The sequence below is a fragment of the Larimichthys crocea genome, chromosome XIII (genome assembly GCF_000972845.2).
Source record: "Larimichthys crocea isolate SSNF chromosome XIII, L_crocea_2.0, whole genome shotgun sequence".
NCBI lineage: Eukaryota > Metazoa > Chordata > Actinopteri > Sciaenidae > Larimichthys > Larimichthys crocea.
In genome coordinates this window covers 9,669,979-9,686,955 of record NC_040023.1, presented here as the reverse complement: position 1 = coordinate 9,686,955, position 16,977 = coordinate 9,669,979, and the positions used below count along the sequence as shown (strand labels likewise).

Below are 16,977 nucleotides of genomic sequence, written 5' to 3'. Positions count from 1 at the left end.
CACTTGTTCAAACTTTTCTCATGTTTCAACAACTCAGCATGACTCAAAATCTCCAACATGAGCTGCCCAGGGCGTCAATAGACTCTAACAAAGCTGAAGCTTTCCTCCTGACTCTGTGGACCGAACTGATTTAGATTTAGAAAAAAAAAAGCAAATATTATATCATTCGGTCTATTCTTTAAAATGTGTCATCGTCCTTGTCAGCTTGTCTATTTGTCTGTCCTTCACTTTCTATCAGGCCTTGAGTGAAATGTCTGTTAACGTCCCTGATAAAACCTGATAAGACTTAAAGTATTAGGTAATAATGTACAGATATGTAAAAACTCTAGGGTGTGTCTCACATCGCTCTCTCTGACTCTTTCAGGGTTATACCTAGTCAGGCACGTATTGGTTGAAGATGCAGTCACATCTCCCTTTACTGAAATCTCTCTCTCTCTCTCTCTCTCTCTCTCTCTCAGCCTTCAATCTCACCAGGATAGAGAGTGACTGAATAACATCCATCATGACAGGATGACTGATAGACGTAGGGGAGGTATAAATTTTCCTTCTTCATCATCCACCAGCAGCTTCCTGCCTTCATAAGAAAATTAACAAGGACGAGAAGCTGAAGAAAAACAAAATAAAGCTCACCGTCTCTCCAGGATGGAAAAGAAAGGAGGATAAGAAATGAAGGAGAGCTTTGTCTTACAGTGCAGGCTAATAAAAAGAATATATGCTAATCTCTGAATTAACAGCCGGAAAATGTTCTCAGATTCTCACTGAGGAGGCGAAGAAACAAGAGAGGACGCAGTATACCCTGAAGACAGATGATGCCCTATAGTAGTCAGAGCTGCAAGACCAAGAGAGTGTGTGTGTGTGTGTGTGTGTGTGTGTGTGTTCGCCCTACTCCAGCAGTGTGCAATCGATGCTCTCTAACCACTGTCCCCTATATTGCTTTTACAGCAGCGTCCATGATTAATTCATTAACCGTCTCTCTCCGCCCCATCTTACTTTATCTTGACAGCTCTCGACTGCATTTTGCACCCCTCACACACACACACACACACACACACGCACACACACACACACACACACACACACACACACACACACACACACACACACACACACACACACACACACGCAGCAGCAACACAATATCCAGCAACAGAGATGTGAGGAGATAGCAACGTTTCACGGTAAGACATCTAAATTTAAAACACGGAGACGTGCGTCAAATTACTGTTTTATGATCACATCCTCATCTTACTAAATAAACAATACGAGTTTATGACAGCAGCTGTGCTGTGTGATTAGCTTTATTGAGGTTTCACAGAGAGCGTTAACGAAGCCTGGCCACAGACAAGCAGACTCGTGTTATTTTCCAGAAGCTCAGTTTTACCTTTCCGTCGGCAAAATCTGTCTTTTCAAGTTCGGCCAGCTTATTGTGGACGCAGTCTGAGACAGGACGTGACCGTGTGTGTGTGTGTGTGTGTGTGTGTGTGTGTGTGTGTGTGTAGAGGTCAAAGCTTCAGCAGCATGTTCCTCCTCCTGTTTCCTCGTGGAGCCTTATTATCGATTCAAGTCATGGCACAGCTCCAAGCGTGCACACACACATGTGATATCATCCACTGATAAACACAACCTTTTTTTTTTTCTTTTCACACAAACACACAGATTCTTCCTCCCCCCTCCTGTTATTCCTGCGATTACATTAAACATCCGGGATGCGCCGACAGAGACGGGACAAGCGTCGAACTCCAGGACGCGAAACAGCGGAGAGGAGTTTGAAAAGATGTGGGTCGACCACACAGCCTTCACTGTTACAGTCTGTCATGAATACAGGCCCTGTGTGCTGCTGACAGAAGAGAGGGCCACTGTTACCACACAAATATGCACACACACACACACACACACACACACACACACACATTTATACATTTGAAGCAAATATTTCACACTGGCTGGCTGAGAAGCCCGCACGACCATTCAACTCAATTTTCTCCCCCGACGCACACACACACTTATATACACAATGAAGCTCATTGATTATTTTACTAAAAAATCAGCTGGGTGCTGGTTATGTAAGAACCCCTGAGGGCTAAAGAGGGGAGCACTGCTGCGAAACAGTGAGAAAAGAAAGAGAAAGAGAGAGAGAAAGAGAGGGAGGAGGGACGTGACAGATTTACTGCATATGACGAGAAAATGTGGAGAATGCAACAGAGCGCCAGAGAGACATCGCGTTTTGACACTGCAGCATCTGGGCGTCTCCATGACGGAGTTATTTTCCTGTTTACAGTCTGTGAATATGTCGATACTGTTCAAATGAATCTTTAAATAATCTTTCCCTCCGTTTGTAGCGTCTGAAAACCTACAAAGAACGAGAAACTGACTGCTCTGGTGTTGAATCTAACGTCCTCTCCGCTTAATTCAAAGCATTTTAAATGCATATCTTGGTATTCCCGGGCTATTTTTAATGCATTAATAACAAGCAATTTGTCCCAGCATGGTGGAGACCCCTCCCAGCACAGCCCTGAGCTCTGGGAGCGTTTGATTTCCCTGAAGACGCCCTCCCCACCCGCTCCACCTCTCCCTCTCTCCTCTCTCCTACTACTACTATAAGCTCGGTCAGCGTTTGGTTTCCCCTGCCGCAGCTCTGACAGCGTTTGGTTCTCCCTGCCGACACAGTCAGGTGCTGCCGGGAGAATATGACCAAACAGGAAGCAACTCGCGGGGAAAGATGGGAAATCGGGGGAGGAGGGAGGGAAAAGGGAGGAGGAGGAGGAGAATGGCAAGTGAGAATGTGAGGAAGAGGCGGAGGAGAGGAGGAATCGATACTGAGGAGAGAAAGAACGAAGGCTGAGGAGGGGAAATGAAACTGAAGCAACAATGAGACGATAAAATGATGAATTTCACTATAAAATACAACAAAGAAGATTGTTTACTACAGCAAACTAGCTCTGGATACTCCTGAGCTATCAGCAGTTTAAGGAACACTCTGAATCACAACATGGAGATGTTTTCTAGCTTTGCAGCTCCTGATGTGACAGTGGATGAAAAATACTGACAGGGTGTGATCTGAGAGACACAGAGAGATTGTTCTGGATGAGGAGGAGGAGGAGGAGGAGGAGGAGGAGGAGGAGGTGGTGGTTGTGGTCTTTCGGGCAGAGATCTACTGTGAGAGGAGAGCGGGACCGAGCGAGGGAAAAACTAGGCCACGTGGAAAAATCCAGCTGTAATGATCCAAATCAGAAGAGCGGCCAATAGCTCTCATGTCTGCCCCTCGTCTCTCTCTTCCACTCGTCTCTCTCTCCTCTCTTTTCGGTTCAGTCGTTCTCTTCTCTATTCTACTTCCTTTCCATCTTTCACAGTTCGTCCCTGTAATTTCCTTCAGTACCGGAGATCACTCGTCCAGTCGCAGCAGCAAATCTCCACGCGCCGTCCAATCTCGACATTTGGAGGTCTAAATTTACCTCTAATGGAGGTCACATTAGCCCGGCGTGACATTTCTCCGGCAGGAGGCACAAAGGCAGGAAACATGACGGAGACGGCGAGTTAAAGACGGGCATATTCAAAGCAGCAGCAGATACACTTTAATAGGATTCATGAGGTGGTTAGATAAGCATAAGCGGCCTTTTGTGTGTGCGCAGCGTGAGAGGAGGCAGGTACAAACACACAAACACAGATCTGGACAGACAGGAAGCGCTGTCCAAGCGCTGGCCTGACACTTCCTGGATCGCAAACGCCTGACTCCTCCAAACCCTTCATGCTTCCTGTCCTGTCTGGATCAGGATCACATGATCATATCAATGTTCTGTACGTGTCCACAACTGACAGCATGAGTTATTAAATTCGTTCCATATGCGTGAAGAGTTTAAGAGTTAAACATGCCCATAGGCTCCACATCAATGGATTCATCACACACAGTATTAAACGTGGTTGTGTGTCATATTAGGACAGAACTCAAGATCAAGAATATTAAAACATTAACAACAGAAGGTAAAGAGATATCTATGTGCCTGTATCTTCATGTATAATCACTGTAGCATCTAATCGACTAATTAAAAAGTGGATATTGTTATTGTACACATCTATGGCTGCAATTAAATACCATAAAGAACACCCTAAAATGACTTTTTGTCATGGTTTGCTCAGATATTGGTGATAAAAACACTTAAACGATGATTTTTTGACTTCATGGGCACTTTAAAAGAGTCCGTGTGACTCAGTGCAATAAAACAGGAATCCTGACAGGCATGAAAACCCTCAGAGAACGTGTCCTTTGCTTCGCTGCTGCATAGCAGCCCAGCTCAGAGGGTCACACACACACTCACAGAGCAGCAGGGCTGCCAGGAGTTGGCACTGCCTACAAACTGATGAGGACTTAGAGGTGTTAAGTATACAGAAATCTTCAGCCAAAGAGCTACAACGATGTTAACCCCGCTCCCCTCTCACAAACACACTCTCTCGATCAAGACCACACACACACACACACGCCTCGACACAAGATACAGACAGCTCAATTTGCAGACTGACAATTAAAATTAGATTTGGCAAAACTGGACTGAATTTGAAGATTTTAGATGTGACCTGAGTGTCCTAAAGTTTTTAGGCACGGACACACACACACATTTTTCTAGTGTCTATATTTGTAAAAGGGCAAAGTTATGGCTGTTGGTTTCCTGACCATCTTGTTCTTCTAAAATGTCTCAATTGTTCTGTTTCCTTCCACGTTTCCGGACTTTTATTTGGCTCTAAAAAAGGATTTTTGTGCATCTGTCATGTTTGACACACAGGGTGCTGTTTGAAGCTGAGCTTAAGCTCGTGTAAGTGTTGCCTAATTAAGCAGAGAAGCAGAAATCAACACTGTATTACAAGCTACAAACTAATTATGGAGCTACTTGAGTAAATATAATATTCACTTGAATGTTGAGTCCTAAACCATCTGGTTTTCCACTGACTCAGAGTGTGTGTGTGTGCTTTCTGAGTCAGATCCCAGTGTTTTTCCATATATGACCCAGTCTCTATTGCTTTAGATATCCTGTCATTGTTACACACAAGCACAAACACACACAAACACCACACCACCCTCGTGAATGATTTAAACTGGATCCAATGTCTTTCCGCTCCGGTTACAGTCAAGTGATGCCTCGAGCAGGCGAGCCAAGTTCACATTTCTCTGCCCATTCTTCCTGACAACTGCCACAAGTGAGTCACGCATGGCTGACACAGCAGTGAAAGCTCACACACATATACAGGACAGAGGTTTATGGGGTCAACATACAGTATGAAAATCCTGAGTACCACAGGAGGAAAGGGGAAGGAAGGGTGTGTGACAGTGACTGACTGACAGGGCGAAACTCGATATGATCCGAGACAGGAGGCGTGCTATTATCGCCGTGAGTCTTCAAAGAGCAGAACATGACGAGACAGTGACATCCTCTGCCACAAGTCCCATTGTTGTGGAGTGACTCCAGAGGACAGAGGACGGGTCCTATAGAGTTACAGCCTCAGTATAGCACGGTCCAAAGGAGACGTGCCATGAGTGTGATGTTGACAGAACACACATAAGAATATCCTACTGTACCTGTGGGACAGCTGGAATAGATCGACAACAAAAATATACTTGTAGTGGCCACTGTGCATTAAAAAAGGCCACAGAGAGAAGAAGTGGACTTATACCGTGATGCTTTCAAGTCCAAAGAAAAATCCAGAATCACGCCAGGTAAAGAAGAAGAATAAGTGCACAGGTAAAAATCAGGTGGAACCACACAGTGCTTTGAGGTTACGGTGTTCCAGAGAACATGCGTGTGATTCAAACAGCTCAAGCTATGACACGTTTTCCTACAAACTAATCACTGTTTCTTATTTTCTGTGGAACAGCGTCGGCAGGTATTCGTCAACTGAACTATTTAATTATCAAGCTACAGTTTCACAAAGATTTACAAAAAGTTGATTGACTTTCTCGATTTTTTACAGTTCAAACTGTCAAGTCATGTGAAGACACTGAGAAGTGACATCCTGCGGTGTGTATCTGACGTTATTCAATAAATAACTGATCGTAACATAAATAACTGAGTGCAGACATAAATTGCAACAGTACCATAACAGCTGTAATGACTTTGTAGACCTACGAAAGTTTTAAAAAGTTTCTTTGATTTAGTGTAGCTGGGTCTGAAAATGTGCCACATAAACAAATAATCAGGATTTGCATATAGAGAGAATATAAAGGTCTGTGAGCTCCAGCAGGCAGAGTCTGTTCCTGCAAAAAAGGAACTTCTTACACACCCAAATAAAAAGGACCAGCAGTGAGATGACCAGTTTGGGACTTTAAGGCTGTTAAGATTCCCAAAAGTCCAAAAGGCCTCGGTCCAGCTCTGCTTAACTCAAAGTGCTTCTGTTCCCGTGCTTTAATCACCCCTCTCGTGGGAAACACCACCTCTAATGCTCTTATTTATTTATTTATCGAAGTTAAACAATCAGACTGCCAGATAAAATTGAACTACGACTGCGATCGACAAATGGAGCTTTAATGGAGAGCAATCGTTTACTACAGGCTGAGAAATGGACTGCGGCTCGGCTCGGCCCGCCTGATGGAGCGAACCTGTTCTGAATTTACAGCGCTCTGGAGTGTGTGTGTGTCTGTGTGTGTGTAAGAGAGATTTAATGGAAGTCTTTCTGCCTCCCAAGGAACTTTAACACCTTCACCTTTTAGATTTATTTTAACAGGAAACAAACCATTAATGCCAGACATAAATACAAAACTCTGTGTGTTAATATAACACAGACCTGGGTCTTAAGCAGCTCGAGTTATGAGAGGAACAATAAAATAAGAAAAAGAAAGCCTTTTTTAAAGTGTTGCAAACTTAATTTTATGTGTTTTCCTGTTATTAATATCTTAATATGCAACTAATGTTCGAGCAAAACAGACTTTTGCTGTGTTACCCTGAAGCCTGTCTGCATATTTTTGGCCTAGATATATTCCAGATATGGCTGATACGGTTTAGAGCCACAGGGTTATTCCAAGAACTGCAAATCACAAAGCCGGGCATAGCAAAGATGCCATAAACTGTCACTGAAACCACGTCCAGAAAGGCTTCTACGTCTGCATGTTTGTTGTAGGGATACTGAGCATGAACCTGTCTCTCACACACACACACACACACACACACACACACACACACACAAGCTAAGTTTCAAACCCTGAGGAGTTTAGTTTCATTATAATAATCAATAATTAAAAGCCACCTCCTTTTCATCAGTGCCAGCATCACAGATGTGACCCGAGTCTATTGGCTGTCACCAACCCATCCTCTCCCTCACACACACACACACACACACACACACACACACACACACACACACACACACACACACACCACCCCCACCATAGTCAATTTCAGTAGAGGCATTCATTTTTAAAGCGCCCCTGTCACTGGGATTATAAAATAGCAACTCTCAATGCTGGTGGGTAAGGCCACTGCTGCAGGGAGGGGGGTAACAATAAGAGAGACGCACACACACACACACAGAAACAAACACACACACAGAAAGAGATCTGCAGTAGCCCAACAAGCAGCACTCTGTTCGAGAAGGTTTGATTCCTCTGGCGTCTTTTAAAAAACACTCAGCCGACTCGCAGAGCAGCAGCTTCCATATTTACAGGATAAACAGCAAACAGGAGGCGAAACATGAGGCCATGTGGAGGAAAATTCCCCGACACTGGTGGGTTAGGAGAGGAGGGGGACTTCATAAAAACTGCTTCCTCTGGTGTCTCAAAAAAAAGAAAAGCCACACAAGTGATTAGAAGAGAAGTCAGGGCATGCAATGTTCCCCTGCCCAGAGAAATAATGTTTGACCCCGCTTTGTTTATCCAAAATATCAACAATGAAACAATCCTGATTATGAAACTGGCAGGCTGTGCTGGCTGGCTGTCTGCCTGCCCTAAAGATCAACTTACTTACTTTGGGACACACTGTGTGAACCATGTCTGAGGTCTTTTCATCCCCCTGACAAAAAAACACAAAGATTCCTGCAATATTCCCAGAGGAGTGCAGGAATGTGTCTCAAATGGGACACAGCTCATCCTGTGTTTAATGAATGATCTGTTTGTTTTATGGCTTAATTAATGATTTTCTATTTACCTTTATATCTCTCCAGCACATCCTCATACGCCTGGGCGAATTCCTTCTCCTGTGAATGGTTTGTCGGCAGCAGACCCGGTATGAACCCGGCCATGGTGGCTCTGCAAGCCGGCTTCCGAAGAACAGAGGGGTCGGCCTGCAGACTAACTACCGCAGTGACCCGGTCCGCTACTGCGCGTCAAGCCGCCCAGCTCCTGCTTCCTGACGGCGTCCAATCCAACACCGGCTCGCCTGGAACTAATGATGCATTGGCGCACACTAACCGGTAGCTGAGTTAGATAATCCTCAGGGATACTTGAGAAACAAAAAGCTCGAGTGAAAATGAAAAAATATAAAGACGTTAAAGAGTTGAAGGAAGGTTACATAAACGCTATCTATCCATTATCGCCGTGTGTGTGTGTGCGTGTGCGGGAACACACAGTCGCATCGCTCGGTGTCTCCGTCCGGTCCCTCCTTTGAATATCGGCTTCCAGCCGGTGGCTGCTGCTTTTTGTGTGTGTGTCTGTCAGGGAGGGAGTATATCCTACACACCCCAGATGAGTGTCCGTGGAGAGAGAGGGGGTGAGAGAGAGAGAGAGAGAGTCTGTTTCCGTCCCCAAATCGGCGGAGCTCCAGGCGAAGCCGTATCCGGACTTGGTGCTTCCTATCCCAGCCTGCTGTGTCGGCGTCCTCCCGTGGATCCTAGCATGCTCCCCCCTCCTCCAGCCGTTAATGGCCGCTTCTCTTTGCGGTCTCTGCCTCCGTGTGGATGTGTCTTGTGTTTTCTGCTCAGGTCTGTCGGTTCTTCCTGCAGTGGCTGTCTTCCATCCCTCTCTACCGGCCGCGCCAGGAACCTCCGCCGCAGGAATTTCAAGAGCCGGGCGGGAGAGGGAGGGAGGGAGCGCGGCGGCTAGCTTACATGGCTGCCGGTGGAAAATAGAGCTTGAGCGCCACCAGATGGTGGACACGGCCCGGTGACAGTTAACCATGAAACCCCCTGAGCAGGCCACAACACAACACCTGTACCTGCTTACATTTACATTTACATAAACATTAACGGTTTTTTCCCGTTAGCTTACATCACTTTTTTAAAAAATGGCGGTTGGAAACCAACGGTCACTTTCAAATTTGTATAAATTCATAATTTCTCCGGTCAGCTCATGAGGAAAATCAAACTTTTGTCGTCTATATGATCTTATTTTCATTCAGTTTTTAAATCATATGAGGAAAGTGTCCATTTATAGACTACTACTTGTCGAATAAAAAGATGTACAGAAAAGTTGATTACCGTTGGGAGGAATAGCTTCAAAATGGCGGTTGGAAACCGTCACTTTCAAAGTTTAAAATCATAATTTCTCCGGTCAGCTAGTGAGCAAAATCAAACTTTTGTCGTCTATATGATCTTATTTTCATTTAGTTTTTAAATCATATGAGGAAAGTGTCCATTTACACTACTATTTGTCGAAGAAACAGATGTAAAGAAAAGTTGATGACCGTTGGGAGGAAAAGCTTCAAAATGCCGGATATAACGGCTACATTAAAAGTGCTATTTGGCATAAAAATGGATATAATTACTTAAAAAAAAAATTAAACATTTTTTCTGTGTGATGACAATTAAGTAATGATGGGTGCCGCATTATGTTAATACATAATTTTGCAATGTAAATATGACAAAAACAATGAAAACAGTCACAGAAACTTACTAAGTAAGCAACATCTGCTCAACAAAGTCACCTCCTTATACAAAGCGTAAATATAACAGACCATTACATTTCATATAAGTCATGCAGGCCCAACACTGCATCTGTATGTAAGAAAGTGTTGATATTGGATGAGCTGAATTAATGATGCACACTGCCATCTAAAGGCTGACTGAATCTATTATAAAGAACTGTGGAAAAATAATTAAAAATCAACACTTAGCAGGCCTAAAAGCACAGACTTTGCATGCCACAGTCATATCAGTGAAGACATACACAACACAGGCAATGTGTCTGTCCTGTCTTACTGGGTGAAACACAGCCGTCTGTGGATAATCTCAGCATGCGATCATCCTGAGGTTAAAGCCCACAAAGCAGCCTCATTGAAATGTTCCAGAGATTATGTCACTTAATCCCATATAAAGATGACCTTAAAGTGAAGCCGTGTCAGGCCCATCCAGCTTCCAGCTGAAATACTGTATATTTCTCTTATTGCAAAGTACAGACCACAGCATTCAAAGTGTAGGATACAAATAAAAGATGCATGAATGGCTGCACAAGGCTGATTTCAAACCAATGCATGGCTTTCAGTTCCTGTCTGTGTGGGCTGGGATTTGACTCCTGCTTCCAACACTTCCTGCTCTGGGCCTGTTTTCCTCACTCCATAATGTAGTTAAAGGTATCAACAGTTAGTGGCCACTTTATTAGGTACTCCTGTACAACTCCTGTAGAACTATTCTGCCCCGAAGGCTACTTTTATGATGAATGGTGTTGTTGTACTCAACTGCATTTTATAAAGAGGTGTTTCTAACATCCAGTTCAATACAACACCATCGTTAATCATGACCTCAGTAATGAACACATCACTGAATTTCCACATTTCTGACAAAAAGTGAACTTGTAAACCTCGCAAAGGTAGAATTTATGGCAGAGCTGTTGTATTGAATTGCAATAAATTATACAGGTGCACATAATAAAGTTACCACCGAGTGTCTATAAATAAATGATACAGTGGCCCCTACAATCTTCACATTGTTTCCATTAGCTGCCATTTGCACAGCCCACTGTTCTGTCATACTGTACATACAAATAATATGTCTTGTTCTATCAAGATAAAACAGAAGAAGTGGGTGAAGACACTGCAGGCAAAAACATCTTTCCTTTCCTCTTTCCTTTCCTGCACTGGTCAGTTGTGAGATTTGGGGATATTTGTTTCCATTTTCTTGCAGACTAGTGGAAAGAAAAGCTCTAAATATTTTAAATTGATGGTGGTTGATGGTTGGTGTTTATTTTACTAAATTTTGTCTATTTGTATCTTGAGATTTTTCCTAAATTCACCTAACTTTACCGTGTGCATATTTAAACATAAAATTCGAACAAAACTTAAGTCTATGTTTCTAAGTAATCAGCTTCATAGTGATATGTATTAGTTATTCGGTATCACCATCTGTAGTATCTTGCGAAATGTCTGTGTGAATTATTCAAAATATGTTTTTGAAGTCTGTTATCTTCAGCCAGAAATCTCCCCTTCAGCCACACTTACACTCACCAAACCTTCCAGTTTTATTTCTGTCTGTATTCAAACTTGTATTCATCACGCCATGGGCTCGAGAACAAACATCTAAACATCAGAGCCTCGCTTCCTTTTTAATCAGAACTATAACACATCACCACCAAGAAGCTCACAATCTCTACTGTACTTCACACTGCAGAAATCTGAGAGACACTTTGCAGCACAAAACAGAACGTTTGTGAGGGAACAGATGGAGGATGCAGCACAAGTTGAAGAAAAAATAACATCCAAAATGTTTTTTTTTTTTTTTAAAAAGAAGAAGAACCAGAGCTTGTTCACTAGAAAAGCAACAGGATTATGAGAAATGCAGTCTCAATTCATCATGTTATGGTTATGTTTAAGATGCTTCCAGTTATTTAGCAAGCGGTCTCGTGTGTTTACAGTAATTATTACCATCAATTAAGCATCCAAGGCTCGATGATTACGAACAACTCCAAGCAGATTTTCATTATTTTTAATTTCCGCTTTGAGGACTCAAATATCAGCCACAATCCAGTGGAAATACAATATACATACAGTGTCCAATGACAATACAGGGAGTGCGTCCACAATTTTCATTTTGAAAGCAAAACAAGTCAGCCACATCCGCTGACTTGTTTTGCTCCATCTGCAACCTCCTGACACACTCAGACGTCACACAAACTAAGAGGGAGGTCTCTGTGACCTCAGTCTCAAGGTCCAAGCAACATTTCATCTCCAGTAAACTGCACAACATCAAACAGTCATATTTTAACTACACAATCATGAGATTACAGTAGAAGCATGTGCTTTTAATAACTTTTACCAGTCAGCTGGTGTCAAGGACAAACACAGCAGGTGGTACAGGCCACAGGGGTCAACCTGTGAAAAACCACCGCCTAGTGGTGGACACAGGACATGACAGTTAACTCAAACCTTCTTTCTTTTTGTTTATATTAGTTCATTTACATGTTTTCTTTTCATTTTTTAATCAACTCATTATGTGTATTAAAGGTTAATTAATAATAATGATAATAGAATGTGTATATATGTGTATTAGGGTCAAGACAAGAGCAAGCAAACAACGTTGAGTCATCTCTTCCTCTTGTCTCGTTCTGCCTCCGTCCGTCACTCCCAATGTTTGTGTACACACACACACACTCATGTATATGTGTGTGCTGTCATGCAGAGTCCAGCTGCACGATGAATGCACCCTGTGAGCCAAAAGGACATACAGTCCTCAGCACATCAGCAAGAGCGACGCCTCAGCAGCCGAGCTCCACCATGCCTCCTGTCTTCAGCTACAAAGCAATCTCAAACTCTCTCCACATGTTCGCCCTGAAAACATGAAACATCCAGCGTTCAACAATCAGTTTCAGACGCTCTCTGTGCACATCACAGCTACAAAGCAGCTAAAAATGAAACATCAAACTATGTAATCTGATTAAGCATCACTGCCTTAAATAACCGAGAATGATGATGAGCCAAAGATTTAATGACATTATTGTAGGATGTGTGTGACTTGGATTAGTGTCGTATAAATTTTACTCTACAACTCTCCAAACGTAGTTTAGTATAGTTTAAAATGCCAACATATTTAAAACATTTAAGACATCGTCCATGGTTGGTCCAGGAATGCAGATAATCAACGTGACGTCCAGTCAACATGTAAACAGAGTCAGTTTCTTAAACTGGAGGCTCATTAAAGCTCTACAGAACACAGGATGTTCAGTTTGTGTACGTCTACAGGCTGAGACACGAGTATCTCATTAAACAGCCAATAAGTATTTTAGATAAAAACCCTAAATGTGATTTATATTTGAATCCATCTACCTCTTACAAAAAAAGTCACATGGGATAACCTAATTTCAAAGCACATGATTTTATGTTTAAACTTTACATATTTGAAATTCTTTGGAGTTTTAAAGTCTGATATAATTATTCATGTGACGTCGCTCAGGTATCTGAAGCTACGATTTACAAACTGAGTGTGGAGAATTTGGGTTTAACAAATGATGGGAGTGAAAAGCATTATGAATCTAGAAATCAGGACATGTCGGCCTCTGTCTCTTTGAAAGTTCCCAGACTTTACGGATGTGCAATAATAAATCATAAAGAATGTATATAAGGAGAATTTGTCATGCTTTGAATTGCTATAAGTTTTAACATGTGACTTCTTTGTACATACAGGCACATCCTGAATAGTTTTCTTTTTGTTTTCGCTTTCTCCCTCAGTTTTTTTCTCTTACTGCTTTTTCTCCACATCTGTCTTTTCCTGTTTTTGCCTTGAGGTCAGTTCCTCGCTCTTTCATCACGTCACAAGCATTTCTTAATCTTCTAGTTTTTTCTCTTTCCTGTGTCTGTTTCGATCTTTCTCTTTGTCTCTTTCAACCTTTGCTGCAGAGTTTCTCTTTGTTTTTCTTTCTGTTTCACCCCCTCATTCCATTCCTCTTTCTCACTCTTCATCTCTTTTTAGTTTGCAGTGATTCCTCTGGTTCAGTCTTTCTGTTGTCTCTCTGTTTTATGACCTCCCTCACCCTCCTCCTCAGTTATCATTTCTTTCTCTGTATTTTCTCCTACTGTTTGAACCTTGCCCTCCTTTCCCTCCACCACTCCCTCCATCTCCCCGTCACCTCCTCCCCGACTCTCTCTTCATTACCTCTTACACTGACTCGTTCATTCACTCCTTTTCTTTAACAAACTCTCTCCTCTTTTCTTCCCCTCCAAATTAAAATTCTGACACTCTCTCTCTCCCTCCTCCACTATTTGTTTTGCCCTCCTTTTATACCCAGTGTCGGTCTCTCTCACCCCCGTCGCCATTGCTTCTCCTTGCTTTTTATAACCATGGAAACAGAGGAGACCACGTCGCCATGGCAACAGGGGAATAGCCTGGGCTTTGGGCCGAGGCTTCCTTTCAGCTGCCTGCGGAGAAAGAAATGTGGGAAGGAACAGCGGCAGGCAGGACGGTGGACGCCTAAGTTACATGCAGGCACTGACATGTGGGGTCCTCATGCTCACGTGCATCACTGCTGCAGTCTGACACACACACACACACACACACACACACACACACACACACATGCACACACACACACACAGAGTTTATTGTCTTGCTGTGAAAAGGATTATTAAAACATCCTTTCAGTCTTTTAAATATGTATTAGATCTTTTAATAATCTAATATCTCAGTTTTTCATTATAAAACTAAACTAACTGGGTTGTATGTGTTTGTCCATATTGTTGGTATTTGTTGTGGATTGGAATATCCATTTGTCAAACCATAAATTGTTGCTAGTACTGACACTCATTTCTCTCACTTTAGTTCCCAGAGGTGACTCCTCAAACTCTCATCCACATAAACAGAAGAACCAGCAGCTGTTGGGAGGTTTCATTGACATTCATGCTCAGCAGGCTGAATATCAGAGTCCAGTCAGCACAGCAGCATCTCTCTTTATCCTCTCCAACTGTGTGAACTCAAAACTCATCCTTCTTCTGTCTTATAGGAAAGCAACTGTTCTCTCCTGTTTAGTTTATTTCAGTTCTTTCTCATAAAATATCACATCTAAACTGTAAATCATGCAACCTATTGACACAAGCAGCCTAATGTATTCATTTTTCACATTCCAGCCTCTGCCTGAATGGAAATTGAGGTCAATGTAAACACAGTCCATATTATGTTAAATGTAATATCATCACAAAAGCCTTCACGCCTCAGTGAGCGCCGGACACGCCTGGGAAATACTGACTGGATGTTACTAGAAACACGAGCTGAGGGTGAAACTCAGCGAGCTTACAGAGCAGATTTGGAAGCATCAGGAGAGACTCATGCTCTGCTCTGCTGCTTTAAAACAGATGCATTAATTAATTCTCCCTCTTGGCATGAATAAGAAACTATGATGGCCATAAAATGCATATAAGAAACAAAGCTCCTATCAAGTATTAGTGTTTAATTTGTCTGTTTTGGGCTACTGTAGAAACAGTTCAACATGGAGAAAGACGCGCAGCATCTGTAGATATGAACGTCTCAAACAAAAACATAATAATTCTCAGTTTCAGGTGGTCATACATGAATGTAAACACGGTTATCAATATTATATTCCACTTCTCAAAATCTGTAAATAGAGTCTCCTAAATTTAAACCTTTAAAACAACAGCTCACATTTTGAGAAATATGTTTTTTATCTTGCCAGGAGCTGGAAGAAATACCACTCTCATGTACGCCTGCTGATAGGAAGCTGGAGGCAGCACATGGTTAGCTTAGCTTAGCATAAAGACTGGAAGCAGGGGGAAACTGCTAGCCTCACTCTGAGAGGCCAGATCTAGTTCCTCCTGGGCTTAAACGCCAAAAACACTTGTGGAATAAGGCATCGCATTCTGGAGAGGAGTTGTGCAACTCGTTGAATTACAAGTTAGAAACCATTTTGTAAGAGACGTGCATCATAATGAGTCTAGACGCAGACTTAAGAGTGTTGGCTCTGCAGATCAGCAGCCTTTAGAAATGTTTGCAGGTGCAGAGGAGAGTTCACGCTGCAGAATTGAAACCCCCCTGGGTGGTTTGTGGTGAATCAACCTGCTGGCAGTCAAGAACCGAATGAGCTTCCACACAAACAAGTCTGACGCGATGACTCAGCCCAAAGGTGCTGCCAGAAAACCTCCCTGTCCAACTGACTCCTTTAATAACCGGAGATAATGATTCTTAAATGATTTTCTTTCTCTCTTCGCTCTCTCAGAACTGTCCTTTATTATGTGTTCAGCTCACACACACACACACACACACACACACACACACACACACACATATACATATTGTTGGCGTCCGTGGTGAATTTCCACTACATGCCACATGTTCATCAGATAGACGTTAAAAAAGAGGAGTGGAAAAATTCAGCCATTTGCCTCGGAGAGTTCATTTGAAACATATTACATGAGATCATTTGGATTCAGGATTCACTGAGAAAAGCACGAAACCAGATTCAGAGACTTCACTGGCTTTAAACAAAATATTTCTAGTGTAAAAAGATGTTTCTTTATTCATTGCATCTGCTAAAAAAAAAAAGACCAACGCAGCTCAGGACTCGTGTGAATCTGCACTGAAAAAGGTGACCACAGGACATAAAAGTCACCAGCCATCTTTTAACAAGACTCCAACTTTCCTGCCTCCGATCTGGTTGTAATTAGTCCTTCACGTGTAAACAACCATCACATGATGATGTCAGTAGGAGAGTTGAGGACAATTAATTCAGTTTGAAAACTATTTTCAGTGCAGTGGAGGATTTCTCACTGCTTCATATTATTCACTGAAGTGATTCGTCAGCAGGAGAAATGTTTATTTCAGCTGCACTGAGTGAGAAAAGTCATGAAGCAACGTTAGACTGTTAGATTTCAGCTTATGTGTGCTTTAATTTGAGTTATTTTCGTTTTTAGTAACCACAAGCTGCCCTTCATCTGCCTCATGTTATGTATCATCATTCTAATTTCATGTGTAAATGTGTCGGCATGTGACAAACGCACACATAAAGTCAGAAATACACCCTCCTCCACAAGTTCCTAGTACTCTCTCTCATCTTGAACACACATTCCCTCAGTTGACTTCTGTCTTGTAGAAACACGTTTGTCTAATTTTGCTAATGTCATCCCAGCAGAA

The 16,977-nt window shown here is 42.5% G+C and overlaps 1 protein-coding gene across 10 annotated transcripts in view; it reads right to left on the bottom strand.

Annotated features, from left to right (window-relative positions):
* macf1a (microtubule actin crosslinking factor 1a) overlaps positions 1–16,977 on the bottom strand; it is a 192,973-nt gene that overhangs the window by 164,310 nt on the left and 11,686 nt on the right. Inside the window, exon 1 of one of the 10 annotated variants that reach the window (XM_027286536.1) lies at positions 8,124–9,111. The exons of the other annotated variants lie outside the window; for them this stretch is intronic. Within the exon in view, the coding sequence (XP_027142337.1) occupies positions 8,124–8,217 (94 nt within the window). The 5' untranslated portion in view covers positions 8,218–9,111. Of the gene's footprint in view, positions 1–8,123; positions 9,112–16,977 lie in introns of those variants that run through there. 10 annotated transcript variants of the gene reach the window in all.